Source organism: Molothrus ater, chromosome Z (assembly GCF_012460135.2).
Source record: "Molothrus ater isolate BHLD 08-10-18 breed brown headed cowbird chromosome Z, BPBGC_Mater_1.1, whole genome shotgun sequence".
In the NCBI taxonomy this organism is placed as follows: Eukaryota; Metazoa; Chordata; class Aves; order Passeriformes; family Icteridae; genus Molothrus; species Molothrus ater.
In genome coordinates, this window is record NC_050511.2 from 39,173,216 (window position 1) to 39,200,695 (window position 27,480).

Sequence of the window (27,480 nt, forward strand, 5' to 3'; positions counted from 1 at the left end):
ATTGTGAATGAAATCGGATGTGTTTTCTCTTCTTTTTCTCTTTTAATAAAAAAGGGGCAGAATCCAGTTGTATTGCCCCAGCAGCGAGTCTGCCAATTCTTCTTCTGTTTGCAAAACATTTGGAACTTTGAAAGCATGACAGTGATATGTTGTGCCACAAGTAATTTCAGGTTTCCTCGGTATGTTCCAGAAAAATAAAATTACTTATTTGGGAGTTTTACAGGGAAACACACTGTGAAATATATATATATATATATATATATATATATATATATATATATATATGTATAGATGATGGACCTTTGAATTTTGTGTTTGAATTGGATGCCTAGGAAAAAAAAGCACAATTGATGCAACACTTGAGAACCTCTGTACACATAAACATGTATCTACTCAACTAAATGAGTTCTTCAGAGAAACAGCAGGTTTAGAACTAGAAACTGAGGCAAAAGAATGCCATGAATATTCATATGAATTTTTAAACTAAATCACTTTAACTCTGGTTTTCCCCTCTGAGTGTTTGCTTTCTGCTATTAATTAATGAATGTTTATTCTCTAGCGAATCAGCGAATCAGTAAATATTTTTCACAAAACATTCAGGATAAGCAAATTTTTAAATGCTGTGATATCAATACTGGCAGAGGAAAGCTGATGATGCTCCTTAAATATAGAGTAGGACTGCTCTCAGCTATGCTATTTTTCCAAAGTAGAAGATTTGGATGCATACTTACTTTAAAAAACTTTAATTTCAGATGTGCAAGTAAGTGAGTGGTGGTAAAATTCTTTACTCATCAACCATGATTTTCTTGCATTTAATTTCCTCACAAAACAAGGCAGCAAATGACTATATTTGTAGTTATTCTCACAGTTTTATTGTCTAACATAATATGTATTTTCACAGAGAACAACAGAGAACAGACAATTTCCATTTGTTATTTCCAACTGTTTCTCACACTGATGTATTTATTTCCTCCAAAGGGTCAAAAAGCATTGCTGCATTGAATGGACAGAGAAAATCTCGCTTTCACTTATGCAAATTCCAGAGATTTCCCCAGAAATTTCCCCCTAGGAAAAAAAAAAAACCCAACCAAATGAAAAAAGACATTCCTGACTCAGTCATGACTACATTTATTATTAAAGGTGGTCTCATGACATCTATGTTTCATAGAGTCATAAAATCAGTAAGGATTGAAAAGACATTTAAGTTCATTGATTCCATCCATTAACTGCCAGGTCCACCAACTAGCCAGTGACCCAAAATGCCTGGGGGATGTTTACCCTGGTGGCACTGCCGGGATGTAATCCCTCTTTGCTGCTGGGCTCCAGCCAGTCAGGAGCTGGAGTGCAAGAGGCACGGGAGAGGCTAAGGGCAGGGTCTCTGCTTGGCCCACAGAAGACGAGAAGGAGGGTTCTCCTGCTCTGCCTGTCAGTGTGGGCTTTGCCTGCTCTCCTCTTTCTCTCAAGAAGCAATAGGCACAAGTGAGGAGGGTTGGCAAATCATCATGTTTGATTGACATGGCCACAAAAAGCCCCCCACATTGCTCCCTTGAGACTGTGATGTCCTACCACAGACTTGTAAATGCTCATGGTTGAAAGGAATGACAAAAGCCAGAGGGTCCAAAAAAGCTCACAGAGTTTTATCAGTAAATTACTGTTACAATTTGATATTAAATTGCTCTGCCCAAATGAAGGTGCAAATGAGACCAAATACTGGTACAATAACACCAATTTTACTTTCTGTACCAAGCTTATTAAGAGAATGGGCAAAAAAGACTGAGGTGGGGAGGAGGCAGAGAGAGATAAAGTCATAGAGGAGATAGTACAAGCAGAAGATAGCCACCAGTAAGTGCATATTTAAAGTATATGCTGCAAATGTTATTAAGCCTTTCCTTACACCACCTTGCTACTTAAATTTTGATCGTGGTCATAGTCTTTGATCACACTCTTCATCCATGGTGGTAATGTGAACATATCATACAGAGGGAGAAAATAAGAATGAAGCAGAAGAGACAACTCAATAAATCATGTATGAAACAATTACCATTCCAATAATTTAGAAAATAAATCCAGTTAACAGCGTCACTCCAAATTGCAGTAATCATGAGCCCCACCCTAAGGAGTTCTAATGATCAGAATGTAGACATCAACCAGGATGTCTACATGGGGCTCCAGCCATTAAACCAGCTGGTTTAGGCTTCATAGGTTGAAACAATTCTGCAATTTAGCCAGTTATCTCTTTCATCTTAGTTCATGCTTCCTTGATGGAAGTAGAGGCATAATGAATGGTTATATAACATTCTGTGTTGGCTAAACTTAGAATTCCATATACATCTTGTTCTTTAAGAAATTGATCTTGTAAAGCCTTTTTTGATACTTGTTGGACTTGCAATTTTAGTTCTCCAGAGGCATACTTTGTCCAATTGCTTGATGTATGCATTTGCCATGTTATGTTTTCTATTGCCCTTTGATGTAGTCTGATAACTATATAAGGTGTATCTTAAATCTCAGAGCTAATCCAAATGGTACAAGACAGTTCCTCATCTTGCAAATCCAGGTGTCATTATAGTCCATAAATTATATTTAGGGACACTATGGGAGCAAAATAGTCTTTAACAGGCAGTGGGTATGAGGAATTGCGCAAATACTGCCTGTTGGATATGGGTCCAGTGCATCTTGATTTCCAGGAACTGGGCCCAAAGTCAAGCCACAGGGTGAAAAAGTCCCAAATTAGGCCTGTGGGGTATGTGCTTGGGAGTGGTAACATCCCTTTGTGCTTTGTCAAGGGGTACCATATTGGGATAGAAGTGCAGAGATGACAGGCTGTGGGCAGAGCTTCTTAGGTGGCCTTCCTCCTTTTTTATTTGTGGCACAGTTACATGCTACACCGAGGTTAATGTCTCAGCAGGGACACAAACAGCACCTCCCTTCCCAAGACTTTTTCTCTGAAACAGGGCACTGAATTTTATCCTCTGGGATCTTTTAACACTACATCTTCAAGGTGCTCAATAATATAGTTTTGAATATTTCCCACTTTATCTGTCTGGACCCTTAAACAATACATCATCAATATATTATTATCCCCTCATCTACTGGAATTGTAGATTTTTTTTGGGCTAGGTTAAAATGTGCTAGCATGGAGGAGTCCTAGTCTCCCTGTGGTATTTGGTGAAAGTGTGTTATGGCCTTCCTGTATTATGACAATAACTCAGCAATATTAGGCACTGCTGCTGTTAAAGATGCAATATTAGCATTTAATTTTCAATAATTAATGGTCAATCCCTATTTTCTGTTTGGCTTTTTTACTGGCCAAACAGAATAGTTACAAGAAGAGTGAGTGGAAACAATTATCTCCTTTATCCCCAAGTCTAATATCACATGAGAAATTCCCCCTGGACTTGACTGCAGGTACTTTTTATAAAGAGGTTTTCCTGCCCTAAAGGCAGGTATCTCACTTGCTGTGCAAATTTGTCATCATGAACAGTCCATTCTTTCAGACGTTTCTGGAAATGCATTTCTTGGAAGCTTTTGGGGGTTTTGGGTGGCCTTAATATCCCCCTACAGTCAAAGGCTGCATCTTGGCCTTGTTCATGTGCTTAGGTACAACAAGCAGGTTTGTCCTGGAAAAGTGCTGCTCTGCCTGGGCCAGCACAGCCTACTGTGTGGCTGTCTTCTCAAGAAGAACATCCTGTTCTTTCCCATGACATGTTATTACAAAAAATCCTTGGTTATTATCAACAAGTCTTGTCTTTTATTACCAAAATACTTGGCTGGATCCACAGCTATCCATCTGTATATTGTTGTTTGAGACATACACATTAGCCCCTTATCATCTGGGATTTTACAGGGATTCTGCACAGGCTTAGGACCAGCTGCCATCTCCAGAGGTCCACCTGATGCTGGCAGGGGGATGCTATAACTCTGGCTGTCTCGTGATGCAAGGGCACTGGAACAACTTGCACAGAGCACCGAGTGCCCTCCTGAAGAGGGAGGCCTGTTGCATGGGGACAGCTGTTGGTGCAGACGTGCGTGGGATATACTCAAATGACTTCCTATTGCATGCCAACAACTCTTCCTGCCAGAAAGTGGTTTTTTTGGAAGGGATTCTTTCCCTCATATCCCACATGTCATCGCCTTCAAAGTTGAAAAAACATTCTTCCTCCCAATCCATGTCTTCGTCCAAGTCAGACAGAAGATCCAGGTCATAAGAAGGCCTATAATGGACCCACCTTGGCACATCCAATTTGGTGCTTGTAGGTGTGTGCAGTTAACTGTCCCAGTGCTCTTCCTTTGCCGCATGTGGAAGGGGCATGGAAAAACTCTCTTCCTTAGTACTCCAATTTTTGTCTGTCCTGTCCTTTTCTTGGGACAGCTCGTGGCCTCTGCTATCTTCCCAGTATTTCTCCTTCTTAGCCAAGGCCTTGGTTGCTGCTGCTGACAGGAGTGCCCCTGTTGCCAGTCCTCCTTGCTGCCTGCTGAGGACATGGGCTTCCATCAGGCTTGATGTGGAGGAGCTGGGACGTGACCAGTCGGGCCTGTGAATTGCAGATTCCTGTCTCTCTCTGTCTGCTGCGCTGGATGGTGCTGTCATCCTCATACCCCTCATTTCAGCCTTCTAGGGGGGGTCATAAAACAGGGTCCAAATTGGGCCCATTTCTCTATTTCTTAGAGAAAATTGGGCTGCTGAGGTAGGATGCTCCATTGTTAAAACCCCAGTACTCTGACCATGCCTGATGTGTGAGGGGCAGGGGAGGCTTCTCCTTTTCTAGCACTCCAACTTTGGTTTTCATTGTGTTCCACTTGAAACAGGTGTTGGAGGTTGTAGAGTTTCAAGCATTCCCTCTTCTCTACCAAGATCTTCTTGGTCTCTGGTACTTCCAGGACTGCCCCTGCTGCTGCCCCTGCCCATCGCCTGCTGAGGATGTGGGCTTCCAGAGGGCTTGGCGAGGAGCTGGGGGGTGGGCTGCAGGGGCTGTGTGCAGCAGTGCCCTGGCTCTCTGACTCTGCTGCTGTCACCGGCTTGATGAAGTCAGAAGCTGCTGCCTTGGATATCTCTTGAGCTTCAGTGGCGAGAGGTACACAGTGGTTGTCTGCCTGCAGTGCTGCCTATGGCTGCATGGGGCTCACCTGTGGGCAGGAGGAGAAAGATGAAGAGGAGGAGGAGGAGGAGTAGGAAGAGGAGTTGGTCGTCCCATCCCCCGAGCTGTTCACCCTGCGCCTCTTTGGCAATCTCTGCCACTGGGGCACCCAGGGGAGGTGCTACCTTCTGAAGGAAGCGTTCTCCTGGGATTGGACACTCCAGGTCTTAGTGCTCTTTAAGTAACCTCAGGGTCAGGGCGTGGCCCTGTGTAACAGTGGTCTCTAGGCACCATGAGACCCCTGCATCACAAAGGGCCCAGGAATGTGCTGCTGTGGCAATGGACCACACACCCCAGACCCTTAGAGCTGTCTGGGACTGAGGGAAGCCAGCTGGAGGCAGAAATGCCTGGCAGACCCTGCTTTCTCCACACAGAGGCTCCAGCTGACCTAAACCACCCCCTCCCACACAGCCCCAGTGCTTGTGGCCCTGCTGAGCTCAGCCCTGTCTGCCTTCAGCCGCTTGGGGTGTCACCACCCTGGGCAGCCAGTGACTGAGGAGTGATGTCCAGATGTCAGAAGGATAAACTAGTTGTTGATAGAATTGCCCGGTTAAGGTTTATGGCTTACCACCCAGCAATCCTTTCTATGCAAAACTGTAAATTAATCAAAGAATGCTTGTGTGCATTGACCTTTCACACACTGGGTGAAAGAGAACACACAGTTGTTTTGGGACAACAGGGGGGACATGGGGACAGTGCCAGTGTTGTGCTGGGGACCTGCAGCAGAGAGTGCCTGGAACTAGCTTCACATTTATTTAGAAGAGTGGGAGATTTGGATCCAAAATTTTATTTTGGCCCATTACAGATAAAAGTATAGACCTGGAAAAGAAACCAAATTTAAACTTCGAGCTTTGATCACAGTTTTAGTTCAGGCTCAGGTCTAGCAGGTGAATTCTCTTCTAATTAGAGATATTATAATCAGCAACGGTTGTATGTTTGTTATTTATTTCCTTTTAAAACTTTTTTTCTCCTCCAAAAATCAAACAAGTTTGAGGTATTGTTTTGCTGTTAAAGGCAAAAGACTGGCTATCCTCCAAGTGTCAGTCTTCACGCAGCAATTTATCAGCAGGCTGCCAGCTTTAGCATGGCAGCAGAAGATTACAAAAGAACACAAGAGAATCAGAGAGTAAAACAAACATAAAGCTTGTGGAATTTCAGTTCCCATGCCTATCTAGTTTGTAATGAAGCAAAATATCACATCAATTTATGTTTCAGCAACACAAACATAAATGCATTTTAAAATGGAAAATATTGAGAAAGTACACAGTAGCAAAGTATTTGCATTCTTGCATTTGCAAATTGTAAATATGATCACATGATATAAAGAAATATTCACAAAAAAGGAAAGTAAGTTGGCAGTTGGTAGAAGAATGGAATCTACTTCCATTCTTTTGAAGTTGTGTTTAAATGCATTTCTGTTGCTGCACAGGAATATCTTGGGGCTCTAAACAAGTTTTAACGCAGACATGAAGAGTTAAAAAAAAGTGATGCATTAGTAATAAATATTTTTCATATTTTGGCTTAATTTTTCTAAAATGGTGAATGAGTTTGATCTTGCTCTGGTAGAGAGCCTTGTATGCTGCACTGTTTTCAATGTATCAAGGAGAATTTATTTCTTCTCCCTTCAGTGTGGGAGAAGAGTGTGGCTGTTGGCTTCCGAGGACAAAGGGCTGTATTTGCCACCAAAGAGCTGGAGATGGTGTGTTGTGACAATAAAGTGAAAAAACCCTTTAGGTCAATAGAAAAGCAGAGACTGACCTGCAGTGTGGAGAAATAGAGTGGAAAATAATGTCTGTTAATATAGACATCTTTTCCTCTCCAATATGTTTATGAATCTCTCTCTCTGAATCATGGTTTTTCCCTACAGAGATATCTATAACACTCCAGCTAAATACTATCTCCTCTGTGCTGAATTTTCCATTCTTTAGAGATAGGAAAGAGAATACTAATTGCATTTGCTGTGGTCCTCTGTTATTTTATTTTACTGCAGAAAAATGTGCAGCACTGAAGATGAGAAACAGTAACTAATTCCACAAAGGAGGAGAGGTTTCTCACTACCAGCCCTGAGGCATTTGAGGCATTTTATTTTTTAATTGTCATAAACTGACAAATACAGAAGATGGATCACAATGCAATACACACATACACCTAATCAGAAAGTGAAGTAAGAAATGAAATTGTCTTATCAAGTATGGAAGGGAAGGTAGCAAGCCAGAACAACAAAACATAGGCTTTATGTCTGCCTGCATAAATTTGAAAATAACTGAAATGAGAGGCCATAACAACCAAAAAATGGCTTCTGATCAACAGTCCAGAATATCTATAATTACAGTTAGATGTTTTAATTTAACTAAGAGTTAAGTAGCACTATTGCTAATACAGAAGTTCAGCACTATTAAAAATTCCAAATGCATCATTCTTACAAATGTCTTGGGAAAACTATGAAATCTAGAGAAAAAAAAAAAAGAAGAGGGCAATATCATTTTTATAAAAACCAGTAATTCCTACTGTGCCATATTCTTCATGCACAGGAAACAAATCTGAAATTTATAAAAGAATCAAAGGCTGAAACACTCACATCTCTTCATACAGAGCAAAGTTAGTGGCAGAACCTCTTCCAGATTATTTATTCCACATGTTACTTGTGCACAGTATTATAAAAGCTAGGACAGACTGGTAAATTATGCAATGCTTAAGAAAGTGAGGGTTAAATGATCTGATCTTCAACTTTTGGAATTGATTTTTGTCTGTTTCAAGCTCAAATAATTTGGTGACAATTCAAACAAAGACATGTATATCTGAAGTGACTACCAATTAATTAAAGCAATTTTGTAAGAATGTAAAGCTTTATAAATTTAGGTTTCATTCATGTATTGAAGACTTTTGTTAAATAGAATAATCTGAAAATAACTCAGAAATTACAGGAAATTTCAAAATTATTTTGTATTTTGAAAGCAAAGGATTTTGCATGATTAAATAAAAATTACTTGCAAATGTGGACTGATTTAAAATTCAATTTTTTTTTTAAATTTTAAAATCAATTTCATTGTTTCTAAGGAAATCCTCTAAATTTTTTTAAACATTGCTACAGCATCTTAGGAAGTTAAACCAGGTGATATTTGTGTATGGTATCTGAAATGGTTTCTGTTCCCTCTTGGAAAACAAGTTTTGAAGCATTGGCAGGCTTTCAGAACAAAATCGCACCTTTTTTTTTTTTTTTTAGCCAACCCTATTTAGATATTCTCTATGCACTCTTCTGTTCTGTGCTGCATTTTACTACATCTTGATGTGTGAATTAAAGCACTGAAATGTGTTTTAAAGAAATCCTCCATCTGGAAAAAGGAGATAATGTGTGAGACACCAAACAGATTGAGTTCTTCAGATAGGTTTCTGTTTTAGAGCAAATAATTGCATTAGGAGTTAAAAAAATGAATATGTGAAGACAGCTGCAGTGCTCCTTAATAGCAGACAGCTTCTGTAAGGCTTTGGCAAACTACTATTCTACATCAAGATAATTAAGGCAAAGTGCATTTTTCTCCTTGTTTGGAAACAGAGTAACAAAATTCTAAGTTCATGCTTTCTGTTTACCAGTTCTTATTTCATTTACAGGAACTCCCAGATTCTCTGAAAGAACAGATCTATCTGAAAGAATGGCATGTGTACAATACATTGATACAGACCATTCCAACCTACCTTGCACTATTTCAAGATCTGAGAGTACTGGAATTGTCAAAAAATCAAATCAACCATCTTCCAGCAGAAATTGGTGAGTTGGTCCAAGATATTCAGGTATTTTATACTCATACCATTTAACTATATTGCAGGGAAATGAGCATCCATGGATATTCTTGTTAATTTACTGATAATTGTCTTCCTCATTTACACTGAACAGTTCCCACTACATTTTTATATCTCTCTGGCTTTAATTATACTTGTAAAATTGCACCGAAAGCTATGATTATGGTACGGGAAAAAGTTAGGACACTTTTGTTATCTAAGGCAGTTATTGCTTGTATTCAATAGATGGAGAGTTATTTCTGGGAACAGGTGGTGTCTTGTATTTCTTACAGATTAAGAAAAATAGAAATATTACAGAATTTTAAGCCTCAAACAAGATGAATTGAAACATAAGATTGCGGGAAAAAGGAACAAAAAATTAGAATCCTGCAAAAAATATACATTTTAATTTTTTTTTGAGAGTTCAATAATGATCTTAATTTATTAAAGACATATAGAGTAATTGATTCATAGAAAAATTTGAATTGGAAGGGACCTTAAAGGTCTTCTAGTTCCAACCCCATTGCCGTGGGCAGGGACACCTTTCATTAGACCAGGTTGGTCAGAGCCCCTTCCAACCTGGCCTTGAATGTTTCCAGGGATGTTGCTTCCACCACTTTTCTAGGCAACCTGTGCCAGTGCCTCAACACCCTTACAGTGAAAAATTTCTTTGTGATATCTAAACTAAATCTACTCAACCTGGTGTTATAAGTTTTAGAGAAACAAATTCTCAATGCTTAAATACTTTGGCCCTTGCCATTTTAAGCTACGTAACAATAATTTTAATGCTTGCCTCGCCTATGTTTTTAGGTCTTACAATAGAAAAGCTTGTTTGACAGATTGTATTGGTATTGAGAGGGATTTACTATTCTTACAATGAAAAAATATAGCTGTAACAGGTGGCATATTTGAGAGCTGAAGAAACTGGGCCCATTTTGGGCTCACCACTGTCAAGCTCATGCACCCAGGTGTACTGATACCTCAGCCTTTAATTTGAAATACAGCAGTCCTAAGCTTTTCCCATGAGTGCCATTCCTTATGTACATTAAGAGAGAACAGTTTAATGACTAAAAACCTCATGTCTCTTGATATCAAAAGTTTAACTAAGAAAAAACAGGAAGAGGAGGAGCATCCTGAAACACAGAAATCTGAGCTAGAACTTTCTACTCTTTTAGTATTCTATCAGTCAAGTAACACTCATGCTTTTGATTTATTTACTAGGACTATATTTTAGAAAGAAAATTTTACATAGACATCGAGTTCTATTTTATAGCTTCAGCCTGGCATCTAAACACACTAACAGATAGTAAACAAGACACAAGCAGGACATAAGGAACATAAGATGAACACTAACTGTTTTATCTGCACTTCAACTGCAGAACTTATACAGGTCAGTGAGTTTAATGGACAAACGCCTTATAAGACATAGTTTGGAAGAAAGTGGAAATAGCATGGAAGAAAGGGAAAAGGCTGCTAGTTTCCTGCCAGATGCTACCCTAAACCATTAAACAGAGTGTTTTAAGGGGTTGTTGCTTAACCATCGAGGCAGGTAGAAGCAGGAAAATTTTTCTTTTTTTCTTATAATGTTATGCACTGTTAATGAAAATGATCCCTAAAAAAACCAAACCACTAATGCTATTAAAATCTCTTTCTACAATAAAGGCATGAACACAGATCTCAGAATCACAGAATTGTTAAGATTGAAAATGACCTTTAGGATCATTGTGGCCAACCATAAACCTATCCCCACTCTGTTCATCTCTAAACTGTGTACCTAAGTGACACATACACACATTTTTTTTAGCATTTTCGAGGATGGTAATTTTACCTTTTATTTGGGTGGCCTGTTCCAATGCATGGCTAACTTTTCAGTGAAGAATTTTTCATCTAATATCCAATCTAGACATCTTCTTGAGCAACTTGAGGTAATTGCCTCTCATCCTTTCACTTCTCCCATGAGGGAGAATAGACTGACCCTCACTTTGCTACACCCTACTTTTCAGGCAGTTGTAGAGAGTGATAAGGTCATCTTGCTTTTCTCCAGGATCAACAATACCAGCTCCGTCTGCTGCTCCTCATAAAATTTGTGCTCCCCAGCTCTGTTGCCCTTCTCTGGACCCTGCATCACCTCAGTGTCTGGGGTTTGTGGATTAGGAATGGTATTCCCTAATTTAATGTTCCCACAGAAGCACTCCAAACCATGTGTCACTCACTCATTCCTGTCTCCCTCTCCCCTCCCCTTTCAGCCATGTGGAGAGGAAAATTTGAGGTACAAAGTGTAAAGATCATGAGTTAAGATATTAACAATTTACTAGAAACAGCTGGAATGTCAGTTACAGAGCAAAGCAGTGATACCCAACTGCACTTACTTGATCAGAAGAGACCCCTTCTCCTACCCCTGAAAAACTGTGAGTCTGTGAGGTGGTATAGAATAACCTCTGAGTATTAGGAATGCCCCCTCCCGGCAGCTGCAAAATTTAACCCTCTCCTGGTCAAAACCAGGACAGGAGCCCAGAACTGAACACAGGATTTGAGGTGTGGTCTCACCAATGTTGAGTACAATAGGACAAAAATTTGCTTGGTTCTGCTGGCCACACTATTTTTGATACAGGCCAGGATGTCTTTGGCCTTCTTGGCCACCTGGGCACACTGCTGGACCATGTTTGACTGGCTTTCAACCAGCATCCCCAGGTCCTTTTCTGCCAGGCAGCTTTCCTGCTCCTTTTCCCCAAGTCTGTAGTGCTGTCTGGGGGTATTGTGACCCAAGAACAGAACATGGCTCATATAATTGCTCTTGGTCCATTGTCCAGCTGGTCCAGATGACTCTGAATATCTTTCCTACCCTCTAGTAGATCAATTTTCCCACCCAATTTAGTGTTGTTGGCAAAGTGGCTTAGGGGACACTTGATCTCCACATCCAGATCAACAATAGTGACTTTAGGTTGGACTCAATGATCTTTGGGTTGGACTTGATGATCTGGGTTGGACTTAATGATCTTGAAGGTCTCTTCCAGCCCAGTGAGTCTGTGATTCTGTAATAAAGACTCTAAAGAGGGCTGGCCCAAAAACTGAGTCCTGGGGAACACCATTGATGACCAGGGGACAAGTAGGTTGTTTTAGCAGAAGGTAATGTAGAGCCTTTATCAGACTTTTTTTGGGAAACAAGGAAAAAAGTCTCATTGTTTCTAGTAGGAATCACTGCTCTTTCAGCTGCATTAAAATGATGGGATTTCTGCTCATCAGTATCTTTTATGTAATTCCTATTTATTCACTTTCCCTCCAATATGTTTATCTCCCTACTTTATACCCATGATTTATTTCTTTCAATGTTTTTGTTGATTTTTTTTTATGCAAATATTTGCCTGGAAGGGCCAGAGAATGTTAGAAAATGCTTTGATGTTTTGTTGTAGGGCTTCCCTCAGACATGGTGTTAAAGCACTCACCATCCTCCTCTCACCCGGGAACTTTTGTTCAGAAATTTTATTTTTCAAGATTCATTAAATCTAATAACTCCTCAGTGGAAACACAGATTTGAACATTAGACGCCGCATAACTAAATTAGGAGGTTTGCTAAGCTATAGATATTACTTATACATACAAATATATTATATATCTAATCTACATCTATATCTATATCTATATCTATATCATCTATATCTATATCTATGTCTAATATATATATCTATATATCTATAGATATACATATGTAACTTATATATAATTCTATATTGCAGTAGTAATTCTAGCCTATCCAGAAAATAATGCATAATCACTCATGTAGTCTAAAATTAAACAATACAAAAATCCACTGTTCAGCATTTTTTTGCCAAAACTTCCTGATGTTTTTCAGTCTTACTGAATGTTGTGTGTTGATAGGCCACATTTTAGTAAGGCACTGGAACTGCTCTTTTTGTTGTGGCATAAATTACAGAGGAGCTTTGTCTTAATTTTTGTAATGCTCTTTTTGTTTATGTGTAAGGGGATATGCTTGCAAATTGCAAATAGCTGTGCTTTTATTTCATGTACTATATGTACATACAGAGACAAGTATTAATGTGTATTGGAAATGTTAATTATTTTCATAATGCAATATTATGGAAGGTCTTGGATGATTTGAAGTTGTTGAATACTGCTTCTAAGTTAAATCTTTAATATTTTAAGTATACTTATATATAAGTCAACTTATCTACTAAATTTTCACAAGGAAAATTATTGATGTAGGTTTCATTTGGGAGCTCTAAGCAAAGAGTGAGGACTGAGTATTAAATCAGAAGGTAAGGTGTCTGGAAAGGTTAAGTGCTAAGCTATTCATCATTTTGTCTTCTGCTTACAAAATAGCAATAACTAGTTAAATATCACAGCTCAAATGTACTTGAGAGCAATGGCAGATAGTTGATGTTGGCAGTGACATACATCTTGTTGAGTCTTTAATCTTCAGACAGAATTGAAGTCAACTTTAGATCAACAAATCATCCAGCAGAGGATAACCTGGTGAGGCATATTATGACAACTTTTGATTCTCATAGAGGTAAAGGTATAAGAGAACATCAGGTGATAAGAATATTTTCAATGAAAAGAATCATTGCTGCAGTAGAAGTTTCTGGACTTCTGGAATATTGATGTTCATATTCCTGTTTTACTAGATTTAGAAGATAATGCTACACTCTGAATCCGAGAGAAGAAAGAGTTGAATCCATTATCAGATATTTCCTATCACATTTTTATAGTAACATATTTACATGAACAAGAACATATTTGTAACAGAAGACAGCTGAGAATACTTTTGATTTGATAGTTTTTGTGTAATAGTAAATATTTTAATCAGAATAAGAAAAAAGAAAAGAAAGGAAAAGAAAAAAGAAAAGAAAAGAAAAGAAAAGAAAAGAAAAGAAAAGAAAAGAAAAGAAAAGAAAAGAAAAGAAAAGAAAAGAAAAGAAAAGAAAAGAAAAGAAAAGAAAAGAAAAGAAAAGAAAAGAAAAGTGCAGATGGAGTTGTCTATCTTAAAATGGTTTGCCTAGGAATAACAGAGAAAAAATCATGAATGAGGTGTAGCCAGGGGATTTTCTTTGTCTTCTGAGTGAGATTACAGCTTTGGCTTTGGCTCTGTGGCTGCAGTGCAATTCCTGCATGTAAACTAGTGCTAGTACATTAGTAATTGCTATAACTGAAACTATCCAACAATATATTCTCATATTTGCATAGGAAGTAGTGAACTGAAGTTTCATATATTGCCAAAGCCTTTATGCTGGCACGGAACTATAAGGTTATACTGGGATTTTTTTGTCCCACAAATTATACTTCTCAAAGAGCTGTTAATAAAACATTTGTTCTGTGTCCTCTCCCATTTTTGATTTTCCAAATATTTAGGATTATAAATAACTGCTTTTGAGGCATACTTTATTAAGAAATCACAGCAAATTTTTGTCTCTTTTCTAGGCAAAGTATTAAATTTCCTTTGTTCATATCATTAATTCAATTTTCTAGAACTCGGAAGGGAAAACTATTAGTAATAGAATTTTAAGTGATTTCTTGATACCTAAAATAGCTTTTTCTATTAATAAGACTCCCAATGTATTTTGTGATTTTCCAAGAAGAAAATACATATTCTCATCTTAAATGCCTATTCTGAGTAACTGCAAACTCATCTATTACGTTTGTCATTTATTAAGAATTCAGTGTGATTTTTCCAACAGCTCAGTCTTGTATGAAACAGAGGAAAATTTTGTTTATATCCTCCCTTTGGAGAGGCAGTATTAAACACTGGTCGCAAGTTGACTGTTTTTATGAGAACATTTTGGACCCAGTTTTCAATGGCAGTCTCTCTTCTCACACCTCCTGAGTGAATGGCACTGAGGGCAGGAGCTGGGGGAGTTAAGTCACTTGTACTATAAGCGAAGATCAGGTTCATGACCATCTGAGGAGCCTGAATGTCAATGAAAACTGATGAGATGCATCCCAGAAGCTTGAGGGAACTGCCTGATGTAGCCACTAAGCCACTCTCTGAAAGTCATGGCAGTCAGGTAAAGTCCCAGGTGACTGAAAGATGGAAAATGTTGTGCCCATTTTAGAAGGAACTAGAAAGGACGAAAGGAACCATGTATCTCATGAGGTTTTACAACACCAAGAATCAGGTGCTGTGCTTGGGTTGACGCATACTCTGGTATCAGCACAGGCTGGGGGATGAACGGATGCAGAGCAGCCCTGCTGAAAAGGGCTTGGTGGCTGAGACGCTGGACATGACCCAGCCATGGGCACTCCCAGCCCAGAGAGCCAAACGTGTCCTGGGCTGCATCCAGAGCAGCGTGGGCAGCAGGGCCAGGGAGGGGATTCTGCCCCTCTGCTCTGCTCTGCTGAGAGCCCAGCTGGAACCCTGCATCCAGCTCTGGGGTCCCAGCACAGGGAGGACATGGAACTGTTGGAGTGATATCAGAGGAGAGACACAAAGGTGATTAGAGGGATCAAGGTCCTCTCCTAAGATGACAGGCTGAGAGAAATTAGCTTGTCCAGCCTGTAGGAAAGAAGGCTCTAGGGTGACCTTTCTGTGGCTTTTCAGTACCTGAAGGAGGCCTATAAAAATACCTGGATAACTGTTTACAAGCGCATGTAGTAACAGGACAAAGGGTAATGGCCATAAACTTAAAGAGGGTAGGTTTAGTTTAGATATTAGATATTCTTTCCTCTGAGGGTGATCAGGCAATTAAACAGCTTGCCCAGATAAGCTGTGTATGCTCCATCCCTGGAAGTGGATGGGGCTTTGAGAACTGTGGTCTAGTGAAAGGTGGCCTTGCCCATGGCAGAGGGGCTGGAACTAGATGATCTATAAGGTCTCTTCCAAGCCAAGACATTCCACATTTCAATTATTCTATGCTTCAGATTAATGTAAAAAGTTTTCAAGCATTTTCCAAGTGGATCTACATTTGCATTTAATAGGATCCTTAGACAATAAAGGCATTCTGTAACCTCATCTGTATTTTGTCTCTGACACCTTGTTAGAACCACTAATGTAGGCTTGTGTAAAAGGTGAATTTGTATTAGCATTATTAGAATGCTGCTTTTCTCATAAGAAATTACAGAATTTAATTACCAATTCAGGTTTTAAAAAATGAATTAAAAATTTAAGCTGTGAATATATGCAACAACTATGACACCGGCTCTCCCATCTAAAAAAGAAATATTAATTGGGAAACTTTTAGGGCAGCCATGGATTTAATTTTGGACTTTACTGCCTCTCCATGGAAAACACAGAAATGTTATCTGTTTAATTCCAGAATTTACATATTTTTTAGAATGAAAATTCAGGAACATGAAGCATAGTTAAAAGGAGTATTGTACAGCAATGATTTTACTATTATTACTTTTAATTAAGAAGTTGTGCTTGAATATTATATGAATGTATAAGTAACATGTGTGGGAGTCAGATCCTGTTTTTGCATTTGTGCACTCATGGAAGGGATGTCACCTCCTCCCTCCCTTCCTAAAGGGCTGTATTACATGCTCATTAAGCCTGATTTTACTGGGCACCCTACCAAAGATGGTGGATAACTTCTGCATTAAGAAGACATAAATAAGCCCCTAGATGCAGGTTTCAGGGTTGTGAAAGTCCATACTGCCTTATCACCCTTCTTTTTCCCCCTCCTCCAAATGGCAATGTCTGTGGTATTTGAAGAATATTTTGGAATTCATGCCTCCACAATTTTGTGTACTTTAGGTCAAGACACAGGATTTGAGAATCTTTAGTTTTCATACATGTTTTTTATAGACACACATTTGTGCTCTCTCTCTCTCTGAAAAAGTTTGCCTAGCAGGTTTCACTCTGTAATCTGGATTACCTTTCTGACAGCTCATATAGCCTAACTCTATCCTTATCTACATTGTTTGTTACAAAAATTTTAAACAGTTATTTACAGGAAGGAATCAGAGATGTGGTGCTGAATGGAAACCAGGTTGAAATAAAAATTTTATAAAGGAGAAGCAAGTTGTTCCCCACTCATTTGGTTTCTATCTTTCGAAAATATGATTAAGCTTCAAGCAGTAAATCTTGTCTACCTGGTATTCCATGACCAGTTTGATACAGAGAACTATGGAAAATGAATGTTTGACTCTAACAGAATGCACTTTGATGCTACAATTGTAAAATGAGCAAAAGACTTCTTAAACCAGAGGCAAAAATGTGTTTACTTGGAAAGAGAAGGTGTTGGTCATGAAGGAGGTAATTTGTGGATTTTCTCAAGGATCAGTCTTGACATTTAGCAATTTTCAGGAATAGGGTTACTGAAATTTTCTGACACAGTGTGTCTGTGTGTTGTCACTGCAAAACAGGTGGAAATATGGTAAGGCTGATGAGCAGATAGGCTTCTAAAAAATACAGAGATTAAATTCACAGTTGCAGAGGTCAAGATCATGTATTCAGTTTTCATGCAGCATGTCAGAGATCATTAAATGCAAAAAATGAAATAAATGAAATTCCAAATCTAACAGTCACAGGAGGACTATCCAGTAATTTTAGATGAGAACAGATGCAAAATAAGTCTATTAGGACCATTTAAGGAGGGGAATTTTTATTTTGTCAGCAGAGACTAGAAAAATGGCTTATTCAGACTAGTAAAATTAATTCTGAGATTTAACATAGTCTGTTAACTATGAAAACATCAGAAGTAAACATCAGGTAAGGAAAAAAACCTGATTGAAAAATGAACTAGACAAAAGAATGTATGTCTATAAAACTTCTACAAATAAATTTAGGCTAACAATCTAAGATTATTCCAAATAAAGAAAATTAAGAAACTCAGTAACTTCCAATAATACCATAACATCAGCAGATGTAAAAAATAAACTACTTTTCAAATGAAATGTGAGAAATGAAAAAAATGTGATTATGTGAAGTGGTCATGCAAGGATTTTATCCAGGATATCCTGGTTAGTCTTATAAATTTCTTATTGCCCTAGAGGGCGTATTATTGTTTGACTACTGCTCGCTTGTCAGGTGGCATAACTTAATCAACTGATGAGCCCAGAGGTGAAAAATAGCCCCTATAGAATTCCAAGAGATTGCTCCCTGCAGGCAGATCTTGGCAAGCTTCTTCCCATTCATCTATTTGTTATGGAAATAAAATTCAATTGCATGACTCATGCCTTTTCCCAGTAATTTTCATAATCTTAGTCACAGCAATTACTGTAAATTGACTGCAGATTCTAGTGCCCTTCTGTCATGTTAGAGAGAGACTATATATGACAAGAAAAAATGTGATGCATTTTTTACTTATCTTTTTTCTCATACCTGCAAACCATACTGGGAACATTGACATACATGTTAGGTGCTGTGAAAACCAGGCAGAGAAGCTGTGCTTGAGTCCATCCCACTACCCAAGAAGGCTGCTATATTTTTTGTGATTTCTTTCTCATAAATGGTTCTGCTCCATGTCTCTAATACATCAGAGATGACCACCTGAGCAGAGTTAGATGAGACAGTGACTATCATGTTGGTAACACCAGATGCCTTGCCTAGTAGTCCATTAGTACTTAGTTCTTCAATTACTAATGGAACTGAGAGGTAGAACTTTCAGTAAATGAAAAATTAGCAACATCTGTTGTGGTTTAGCACTTGTAGGCAGCTAAGCTTCATACAGCTTGCTTAGTCCCCTCGAGTCCTGTCTCCCACAGGAGGATGGGGAGAGAAAGGGGAGGGCAGAAGTGACAAAACTCATGCAATCAGGACAAAGAGAGTTTAAAAAGAAGTAAACAAATCAGTGATGCAAAAGCACTCATCGCAAATTGATCCACATTCAGTCTCTAAGCAATAGAGACCTTAAAACTCACTCCCATTCCACCTCTGTCTCCAGCTTTTTCTGCTGAATGTGACTATAGCATATTCCTTTGGTCAGATTGGATCCAATGTGTCAGCCTTGTCACCTCTCAGCCTCTCGCCCACTCCTAACTGACTCACTGGGGCACCACAGTGAGAAAAAAAATTTTTTGCAGTATTAGCACTTTTCAGTTATTAGCATTGTTTGGTTATAAATCCAAAGTATAACACTATATGAGTTGCTATGAGAAGCACTAACTCCATTCTAGATAGAACCAGTACAATATTCCAGTGCTGAAAGAAAAGGCAAAGCATTCCAGGACTATTGAACAAATGGTGCTTCTTTCATTCCAATGGGATTTGCTCTCCTTTAACAAGGGATTAGTTGGTTGAAGAAGTCAATTGTGATTTTCTGATTCTCTAGTTTTAAGGCATTTCTGTCTCAGTCATAATTTTGTTGCAATGAAGTGGTAAATTCATGATTATGACACTTAGCATGTGATATGATATCTTCATCTACATTATGATACCAAACCTGGTGAGGTTTCCTGATCAGTAGACTAAACTTCTATTATTTTTAGGTGCTTAAAATGTAGTTCACATGTTGACACAATTAAATTTGTTTTATTACCCCAAAGGACCCTTGTCAGATAATAGTATACTGGCAAAACAATGCCTGTTGTAGTCTTACAGAAATCTTTTCTTCTATTTTAACTAAACCAGCAGCTTACAGTAAAGGAAAACAAGGTCACTTATCCTAAAAGGAAAACTGAATTTTGAAATAAACCTCAGTTTCTGGCAGAGCTAGAACTGGAAGGAAGCTGGGTGGAAGACCCTGTGTTTTTCTTTGTTGTAACTTGTTGAGATTGATGTAACATAGTTATCACACCATATGCCTTGTCTGCCACATGTGAGATGATTTGGGTGGTCCAGTCATCATTTAAAGACAATATTGTGTCCAAGGGAAACTGTGGGGTTTATGTAAAATGCTGTGTGATCTGGCAACTGCTAGTGTTGGTCATCAAACTGCGTGTCTCTGGCTCTGGCAACAGCAACTTCTCAGGGAAAAAAATGTAGGACTTTCTACTCCCTATGTCTCTTCTCTGTCCTTTTCTGTGGAAGAACTAAATACCCTTAGGTGAGGATTTCCATAGGTTGCAAAAGGTGAACAACTCTAAGCCAAAATTTGCTTTGGAAGAAGTTTAACTAAATGTTAATGTCTTAAGGATAAGAACACTACTATGACACTGACTTGAGGACGCTTTATACTCTGCAGTGTCAACCAAATCTAATGAAACACCAGATTCTTAAAAAAAATTGGTTATAAATAGAAGACTGATTGTTATGATTTAGGTGGTACCCCCAATTCAGTGGCTCCCCAAGACTCTTCAAACCATGCACCACTCCATCTTGTTCCCTGGCTTTCCCCTTCTCCTCTTTCTGTAGCAGTCTGGAGAGGAGAATGGGAGGAACAAAGAACAAGTAAAAATTGCACACTGACAGAAGAAAAAATTTACCAGAAACAGCAATAAGTTAATGAAATGTACAGTAAAAACCACAACACTAATGACAGAAGTTACAAGAAAACTCTTCATTCACACAGAAAAAACCCTGACAATAGAAAATTAATAAATCAGGCTGCTCCCTTCGCCATGGTTACTTGCCCAAACCAGAACCCCTTCTTGCTGGAAGAAAGTCTCTTTCTCCCACTCCTGACAATGATGTGAGGTGGTATAGAATAATGTCTGGGTCCTGGCCATGCCTTTTATCAGCTACTGGAAAAATTAGTCCTGTCCTGGCCAGACTTGGAACTCTGATTTATATAAGTTTTTGGTTGCTGTGTGTCTCCTCTTGCATTAAAAATATCTAGTCTGCTTTGAGAACTTGTTGACAATAATACTGTTCTCTCCCAGTTTCCAAATGTTGAATTGCATTTGTGTTTCTTACTTCTGCATTTCCTTCTAAATGCTGTATTCTGTCGCTGGGTAGAAGAGAATACTACAGGAAAATAAATCAATAGAGGGAAATATTGTAGATGTTAACAAGCTGAGTATATACAGTTAATATCCTTACAGGAAGGGATGCCATCCAGGACCACCTTGACAAATTTGAGAGGTGGGTTCATGTGAACTTCATTGAAGTCAACAGGGGAAAGTACAAGATCCTGCCCATGTGCTGGGACAATTTCTAATATTGGTGCAGTCTAGGGGTGAATGGATTGAGAACAGCTCCACAGAGAAGGACTTGAGAATACTGGTGAATGAGAATTGGATGTGAGCTGGCAATGTGCATTTGCAGCCCAGAAAGCCAACAGTATCTTGAGCAAAAAGGGTGTGACCAGTATGTTGAAGGGAGACTCCACCTGGTAAACTTAATCCAGTCCTGGGGCTTCCAGTACAAGAAAGGCATGAGCCTGCTGGAATGGCTTCAGTGAAGGGCTGTGAAGATTGCCAGAGGTCTAGAACACTTCTATGAAGGAAAGCTGAGACAGTTGGGAGGGTTTAGACTGAAGGAGAAAAGGTTCTGTTGTCACCTTATTGCCACCTTTCAACATTTAAAGTGCACTTATGAGCAAGGTAGGAGGAGACTTGTCATCAGTGCCTGTACTGACAGGACAAGGGACAATGGTTTCAAATGGAAAGAGAGTAGGTGTAGATCGGACCTAAAAGATTATTTATGGTGAAGGTGATGTGACATTGGAACAGTATGCCTGGAGAAATTGTGCATGACTCATCATGGGAAGTATTCAGACAGATTGGACAAGGCCTTGTACTAGATGATTTTTGAAAGTTGTTTCCAAATGAAACCATTTGTGATTATGCAATTCTGTGATCATTCATGTAATACAAAAACAAGGCTTTCCATAAAATGTTCTCATTTTGTTGTGTATTTAATGATTCCTTTGCTACCACATTAGCTGTTTGATACTTTCAAATTTCTTCCAGTTTGATTTTATCACAAAATAACTTGCATTTTTTTCAGGATATTGAATTTTAATTGTGTTTCTAACCTTCTCTTTTTGTTCACAATTATGTAATGTTATAATTTGAAGAAACAAAAAACTTTGTTACTAAATGTAGCATAGAATATTATAATGGCCTTTAAATTAAGCCAGTAGATATGATATATCACAAAAAAGAAAATAATGAAACACATGCACAGATCCATTATATAATCAAAAGTGTGCTATGCAGGATACTAAAGACAGAATTCTTGATGTAAGTTTAGTAGGAGTGATTGTTCTCAACAAGGAGGTTGTATAAAAGTTGCAAAGATGTGTAGGTAAATAGGCAGGTAAATAAATTTTCTACAGCCAAGAAAGAACTTTTGGCCAAGCCAAAAGCCAACTTCTCTAGTTTCAAATGCGGTCAAGAGGCATCTCATTGTTAGAAGAAACAAGATCTTTGAATGTCTTTGCTGTGTCCTTTCAAACTCTCTCTAACAACATTGCTGATTAAGAGCACTATTGCCCCTCAAAATATTAGTGATCACTGCAGAAAATATTTATTAATCTTATTCATCATCACAGTAAAGAGCTTTTTCTTTGCTTAACTGAGTATACCTTTTATTTTTGCTTTCTCTGTCTTTCTTTTATTTTTTAAGTACACTGATTTGAATTATCTTACCCTCACAGGCTGCTTAAAAAACCTCAAAGTGCTCAATGTGAGTTTCAATAATTTGAAGTCAGTTCCTCCAGAACTGGGTGATTGTGAGAATCTAGAAAAACTGGATTTGTCTGGAAATATGGAAATAACAGAGCTCCCATTTGAAGTAAGATAACAATCTATGTTTGTTTCCATCTTTCTTATTTGGCATAAAAGGTATTTTATTACAGTGTTCAAGTCTTTTCTTAACAGATTAAATCATACTCCTTCAAGTTTTTAACAATAATGTTTTACTAGTAATATCATTGAAAATGCCTTAAAAGCACTTAAATACGGCCAAAGTACTTTGTTTTGGTTTTCCAGTAACTAAATTTTACTTGTATATATTCTGATATATTAAGGAGGACAGGATCCTAAAGGAGATTTGGCTGTGGTAATAAGCAGAAGGCTGCAAATAGCTGTTTTCTGTAAAAATAAAATACATCTTCATAGTCAAATTCACATACACACTTTGTTCCCAGTGTCTGTTTTAGTTTAAAAACTGTATGGAAAGTTCTATAAACAGCACTGCATTTTGCTATGAGCACAAATATCTCTCTGAAAAAGATATTACATGTGAGGGATAGCATGAATGTATAATAGACTGAGAAAAGAACTCCCAGGCATGCACCAGCATTATTTTCTTTCTGTTGGCTGCATAACTGCTCTCTGCCACAGCTGCTCTGAGACTTATTGTCAGGGGGAAATAAAATCATTGGCTGGTACCTAACCACAATTTTTGCTGTCATCTGTATTTCTCAGGTTCTTAATATCCTGATTTCTGGGGGGTGAGTAGAGGAACCTTCAGGGAAAAGTGTCAGCCTCTTCTTTACTGATTCCTACTTTTTCCCTAAACATCTGTTACTGGTAATTCACTGGCAATGTTGGAGTGGATTAAATTTATGTGAGATCTGATTTAGCCCTGCTTATGTTCTCTTCTGAGGAAAGTAATAGTAATTAATTTTCTCCACTGACTTTTCATAGTAAAGAAGTTTATTTAAAAAAAATGCTAAAAAAATTGAGTGAACAAAATGGAAACAAAGAGTGAACCTTCCCACAATAAATGGACATGAAAAAGAAATGCTAGCAACAGAATAACCAGTGCAGGTGTCCTTTCTCCTGCCTCTTCTCCTTTGGATAGCAAAGTCAGTGACTGAAACAGATGGAATTTAACTAGTAAAAAGGAATCATAATGGAATCAGGAAATCATATGTCCTGAATAGGCAAATGAATTAAACAAAATTATCTTAGAATACAAGATATTGTGAGAATATGTGAGTATATTCAAACCTGTGGATGGAAATTTACTCCCAGTCACTGCTGTTTTAAAACCACTGAGTATTTTCCCAGCTGCTTACATAGGTCTTGTAGTGGAAGGATTTACCCATGTTTATGCATTATGGGTAGCCTTTGCATGGAAACCTACCTGTGCATGTAAGTCTTTTCAGGGCTGAGTCTGAGAGACTGATGTTTCTTTTGGAGAGCTCTAAAATATTGTTTCTTTCCTAAAGTCTCCTATTCAATGAAATTGAAAGCCACAAAAGTGAGTGTAGGTTATGGCCTAATCGTTCACTTAAAACTTAGGGAAAAAAAAGTTGGAGTTGTGCAAATAACCGTATATAATAGTAAAAACTGCAAGCAACATCATGTTAGTATGGTACAAAAGGTCAAGAAGAAAAATATTGACATTATTTATTGTGTTTCTCTGGAGGCTGAAACTCAATTTATATTTGTAGTGATCTGGGAGGTAGGCTACACAAGCTCTTCTGATTTAGATTATAAACTCCGTTTCTCAGAATCAAAATTTCAAGGGCAGCTTTGGAAGCTGAACATACAATTAAAGAAACACTTTTGTTGAATGATGTGACGTGCTGCTCAGTGTTTGGCCTTTAGCATGCTTACTATGGCTCATATTATGCAGAACAAATGCATTAGAATCCTTGCTGACATAATAGGTGTCTAATGTTGACTCTCAGACAAACAGTGATTAGCAGGTAACTGTTTAATAAATTAAAATATTTAATTAGTCTTAACAGTCTAAAAAGGGAAAACAGAAAAATAGTGCTGGGCTAGCTTTGAATAGCCAAATGCCTACCTGTCTGATCACTTCATCCCCCTCTTCAGCATGACATTGGGAGGAAATATTTTGAGAAAACTCATGGTTCAAGATATAAGACAGGGAGATTGTTTCTCATTTACTTTTGTAGGCAAAACAGACTGTACTTTGGGAAGATTAATTTAATATTTGTCAACATATATTTCAGTAGTAAGAAACAAAGACAATAAAAAAAAAATCTTCCCCTCTCTCCCAAGGTCAACTTAATTTCAGATTCCTATTCTGTCCCTGAGTAGTGCAGGGTGGCAAGGAAAGTTACAGCCAGAACAGAGTGGTTTATAGCTGCTTCTCCTTCATCCTCACACTTTTGTTCTCCCCTTGTCATGGGGATCCCCATGTCATGGGAGTCCCCATGGGCTGAGCTTTTTTCAGGAATATCCATCTGCAGCAGGATGAGTCTTCCATGAACTGTAGTGTGGGGATCTACTCCACCATGCAGCACCTCCGCTTCCTCCTTCTTTGACTTGGTATTTCCTCTGTTCTTTCTTACTCTTTTTATTTTGTCCCTTTCTCTGGTGGATCTTTCCCTCTTTCTTAAATCAGTTTTTAGAGTGGCACCACCACACACTTTGCTGAGGAGCTTTGCTGTGTCTTGTGCTCAGTCCATTGGAGCCATCTGGAATTGTTGGTATCCATTTAGGGCAGCCTCTGGTGTCTTTCTGCAGAGCATCTTCCCCTGAACTCCCCACACTGCCAGCACATTGCCACGGACAAGCAATACAAGTATTAATGACCACAAGTTAGATTATAGAATTTATTGTCCAATAGAATTGTTGCTAACATCCATTAATCCAGTGAAATGCTCATAAGGGTTGGCTGTGTCTCTCATGTGGAGTCAGTACTAGGAATTGGAGATTATAATAAAGCAAATATGTGCAAGCTCTGTTTTAGTAGGAGAATGACTTCTCTTTACAAACTAGGAAGAAAGAGAAAACTTGGCAACCAATAGAAAAAATAACATAGAAGGTTGATAAATATCTTTCCTGTTTATCCTCTCTTAGGAAGTTAAATTTTTATTTGACTTTCAAGTCCTTAAAAGTTTCTTCTGGGAAGATTAAAGGAGTGTGTGAGAATGGCATCAGTATTCTTCAGTGTAAAACTTAGTGAGAAGTAATAAAGGCCAACTGCAGCCCAGTAGAAATTATTTAAGGGTTTTTTTTTTGCATAGAGTAATGGCCAGAGAGACATCCCATCCAAAACCATGACATTATTCTTGTCCAAATGCACCTCATGAAGTGGCTGTATCAGCCTATAAGAAACACGCATGTCCAAGTGCCTGGACTATTTCTATTTGGAACTGTGCTTTGGAGCTGCTCCTTGAGGGACATTCCTTGTGCAACAGCATCAGGAGGAAAGCAGATTGCTCATTTGTCTGTTCATTTCTAGCAAAAAGCTCTTTCTCTGCCTGTAAAGGCCACTTTCAACACTCTGTAAGTCATCTCACTAAATCTTAAAATGAGGAAATCTGATGCTACATGAAAAGAATTGGGGATGTGATCTTTTACTTTCTCAAGGATTAGGACTTCATACCATTCCATATTATGTCCAAGGAACAGCAATCTGTTTCAATGTCTAGCTTTCAATTTTTTAAAATTTGTTCTGTTGTTGGATGTCTAACATTTTTAGATTTAGATATTTATTAGGTATTATCTAATTAAATATTTAGATATTATGTCTAACATTTTAGATATTCGTTAAAATCAATATTTGATTAGTATCACAAGAAGTAAAACTTGGCAGAGAAAGCTTAGGGATCTGCAGTGGAGTTCAAGTCTATATTAGCTGCACTTGCAAATAAGCAATGTCTTCCTCCGGACATGAGTGAAAATATAAATTGAAATAAAATATAAGTGTACATAAGAAAGGTCAACCTACATGACATTATGTTTATGTAGTCAGCTTGAAACAGACCTCAGTAGCCAAGTTTAGCAGAGGAAGGTACACTATGAGGCCTAAGGCACAATCCTCCCTGACATGACACATACCTTATAAGATTCTTAGGTGGAGAGGACTTTGCTCTTCTAGCTAAGATGCTCAGGAGAGGCATGCCTAGTACCTTATCCAATCCCTCTCTCACCACAGTGTCATTATACTATAAACTATGTATTAGTAGTTACAGGGAGAAGGAGATGGATAGATTTATTTCCAAATTTCTTGTCTATTTTGCATGTGAATTTAATCATTAGTATGATGATAGTATTTGTATTTTAACTATTGGATAGTGTTCTTCACACTATTATCATCATACAGGTTATGCAATAAAAGTCTTCTTCAGGAAAAAGCTCGGTATTATAAATAATATATTTTATTATTAAAGTTTGTAGAAAAACTGCTCTGACCTTATTTTCAGGTGTGCTTTCTTCAGAAAGTATTGCTTTCTACAATTATTTACTGAACCACACAATTAGAGTTTCCTGTGCAGGATATTTCAAAAAGACAGCTCTGTTGTGGATTCCTTTTTTCCTGCCAATAGTGTTGCTGCAGCCAACAGCAACTATGTGACCCAAAGGAACTTCAATGAGAAGAGAGGGAATGTTAAGAAGTTCTAATTTCCTCCATCCGTACCATCTGGTACAGCACATACTGTCAGTCACAGGACAGGCAAGCCATTCCACAGTACCAGGAGCAAGACAGAAATGCTTGTGCTGATGTTCTGATACAGAAAACAAATTTAATTTTTTTTCAACATCATTGTGCCTTCAGCAGTGTTCAATACTACATCTGAGGAGTCCCAGTAAGAGACCAGAATTTTTTCTGTATCATCTGAGTAGCACAAAATGAAGAAATTAGAGACTGTTAAAGCATATGAATAATTTGTCAAGCAGAGTGAGTACCTATGAATACCTACATCTTCATGTCAATCCTGTATATACTGATCTTTGAAATTCTGAGAAATTAAAATGCTATGCTTCATGGTTGCTTTAACACACTGTGTTTTCAAAAGATTCTTCAAATTAAATCTTGTTTTGTATTTCTGATGCACAGTTTCAGTTCAGTCCTAATATA

At 38.1% G+C, this 27,480-nt stretch overlaps 1 protein-coding gene across 2 annotated transcripts in view; it reads left to right on the plus strand.

Moving 5' to 3' along the window:
* Positions 1–27,480, plus strand: part of LRRC2 (leucine rich repeat containing 2) — a 79,339-nt gene that overhangs the window by 28,090 nt on the left and 23,769 nt on the right. For both annotated transcript variants that reach the window (XM_036402560.2, XM_036402559.2), the window contains 2 exons: positions 8,745–8,901; positions 22,349–22,485. In XM_036402560.2, coding sequence (XP_036258453.1) covers positions 8,745–8,901; positions 22,349–22,485 — 294 coding nt within the window. The remainder of the gene's footprint in view (positions 1–8,744; positions 8,902–22,348; positions 22,486–27,480) is intronic.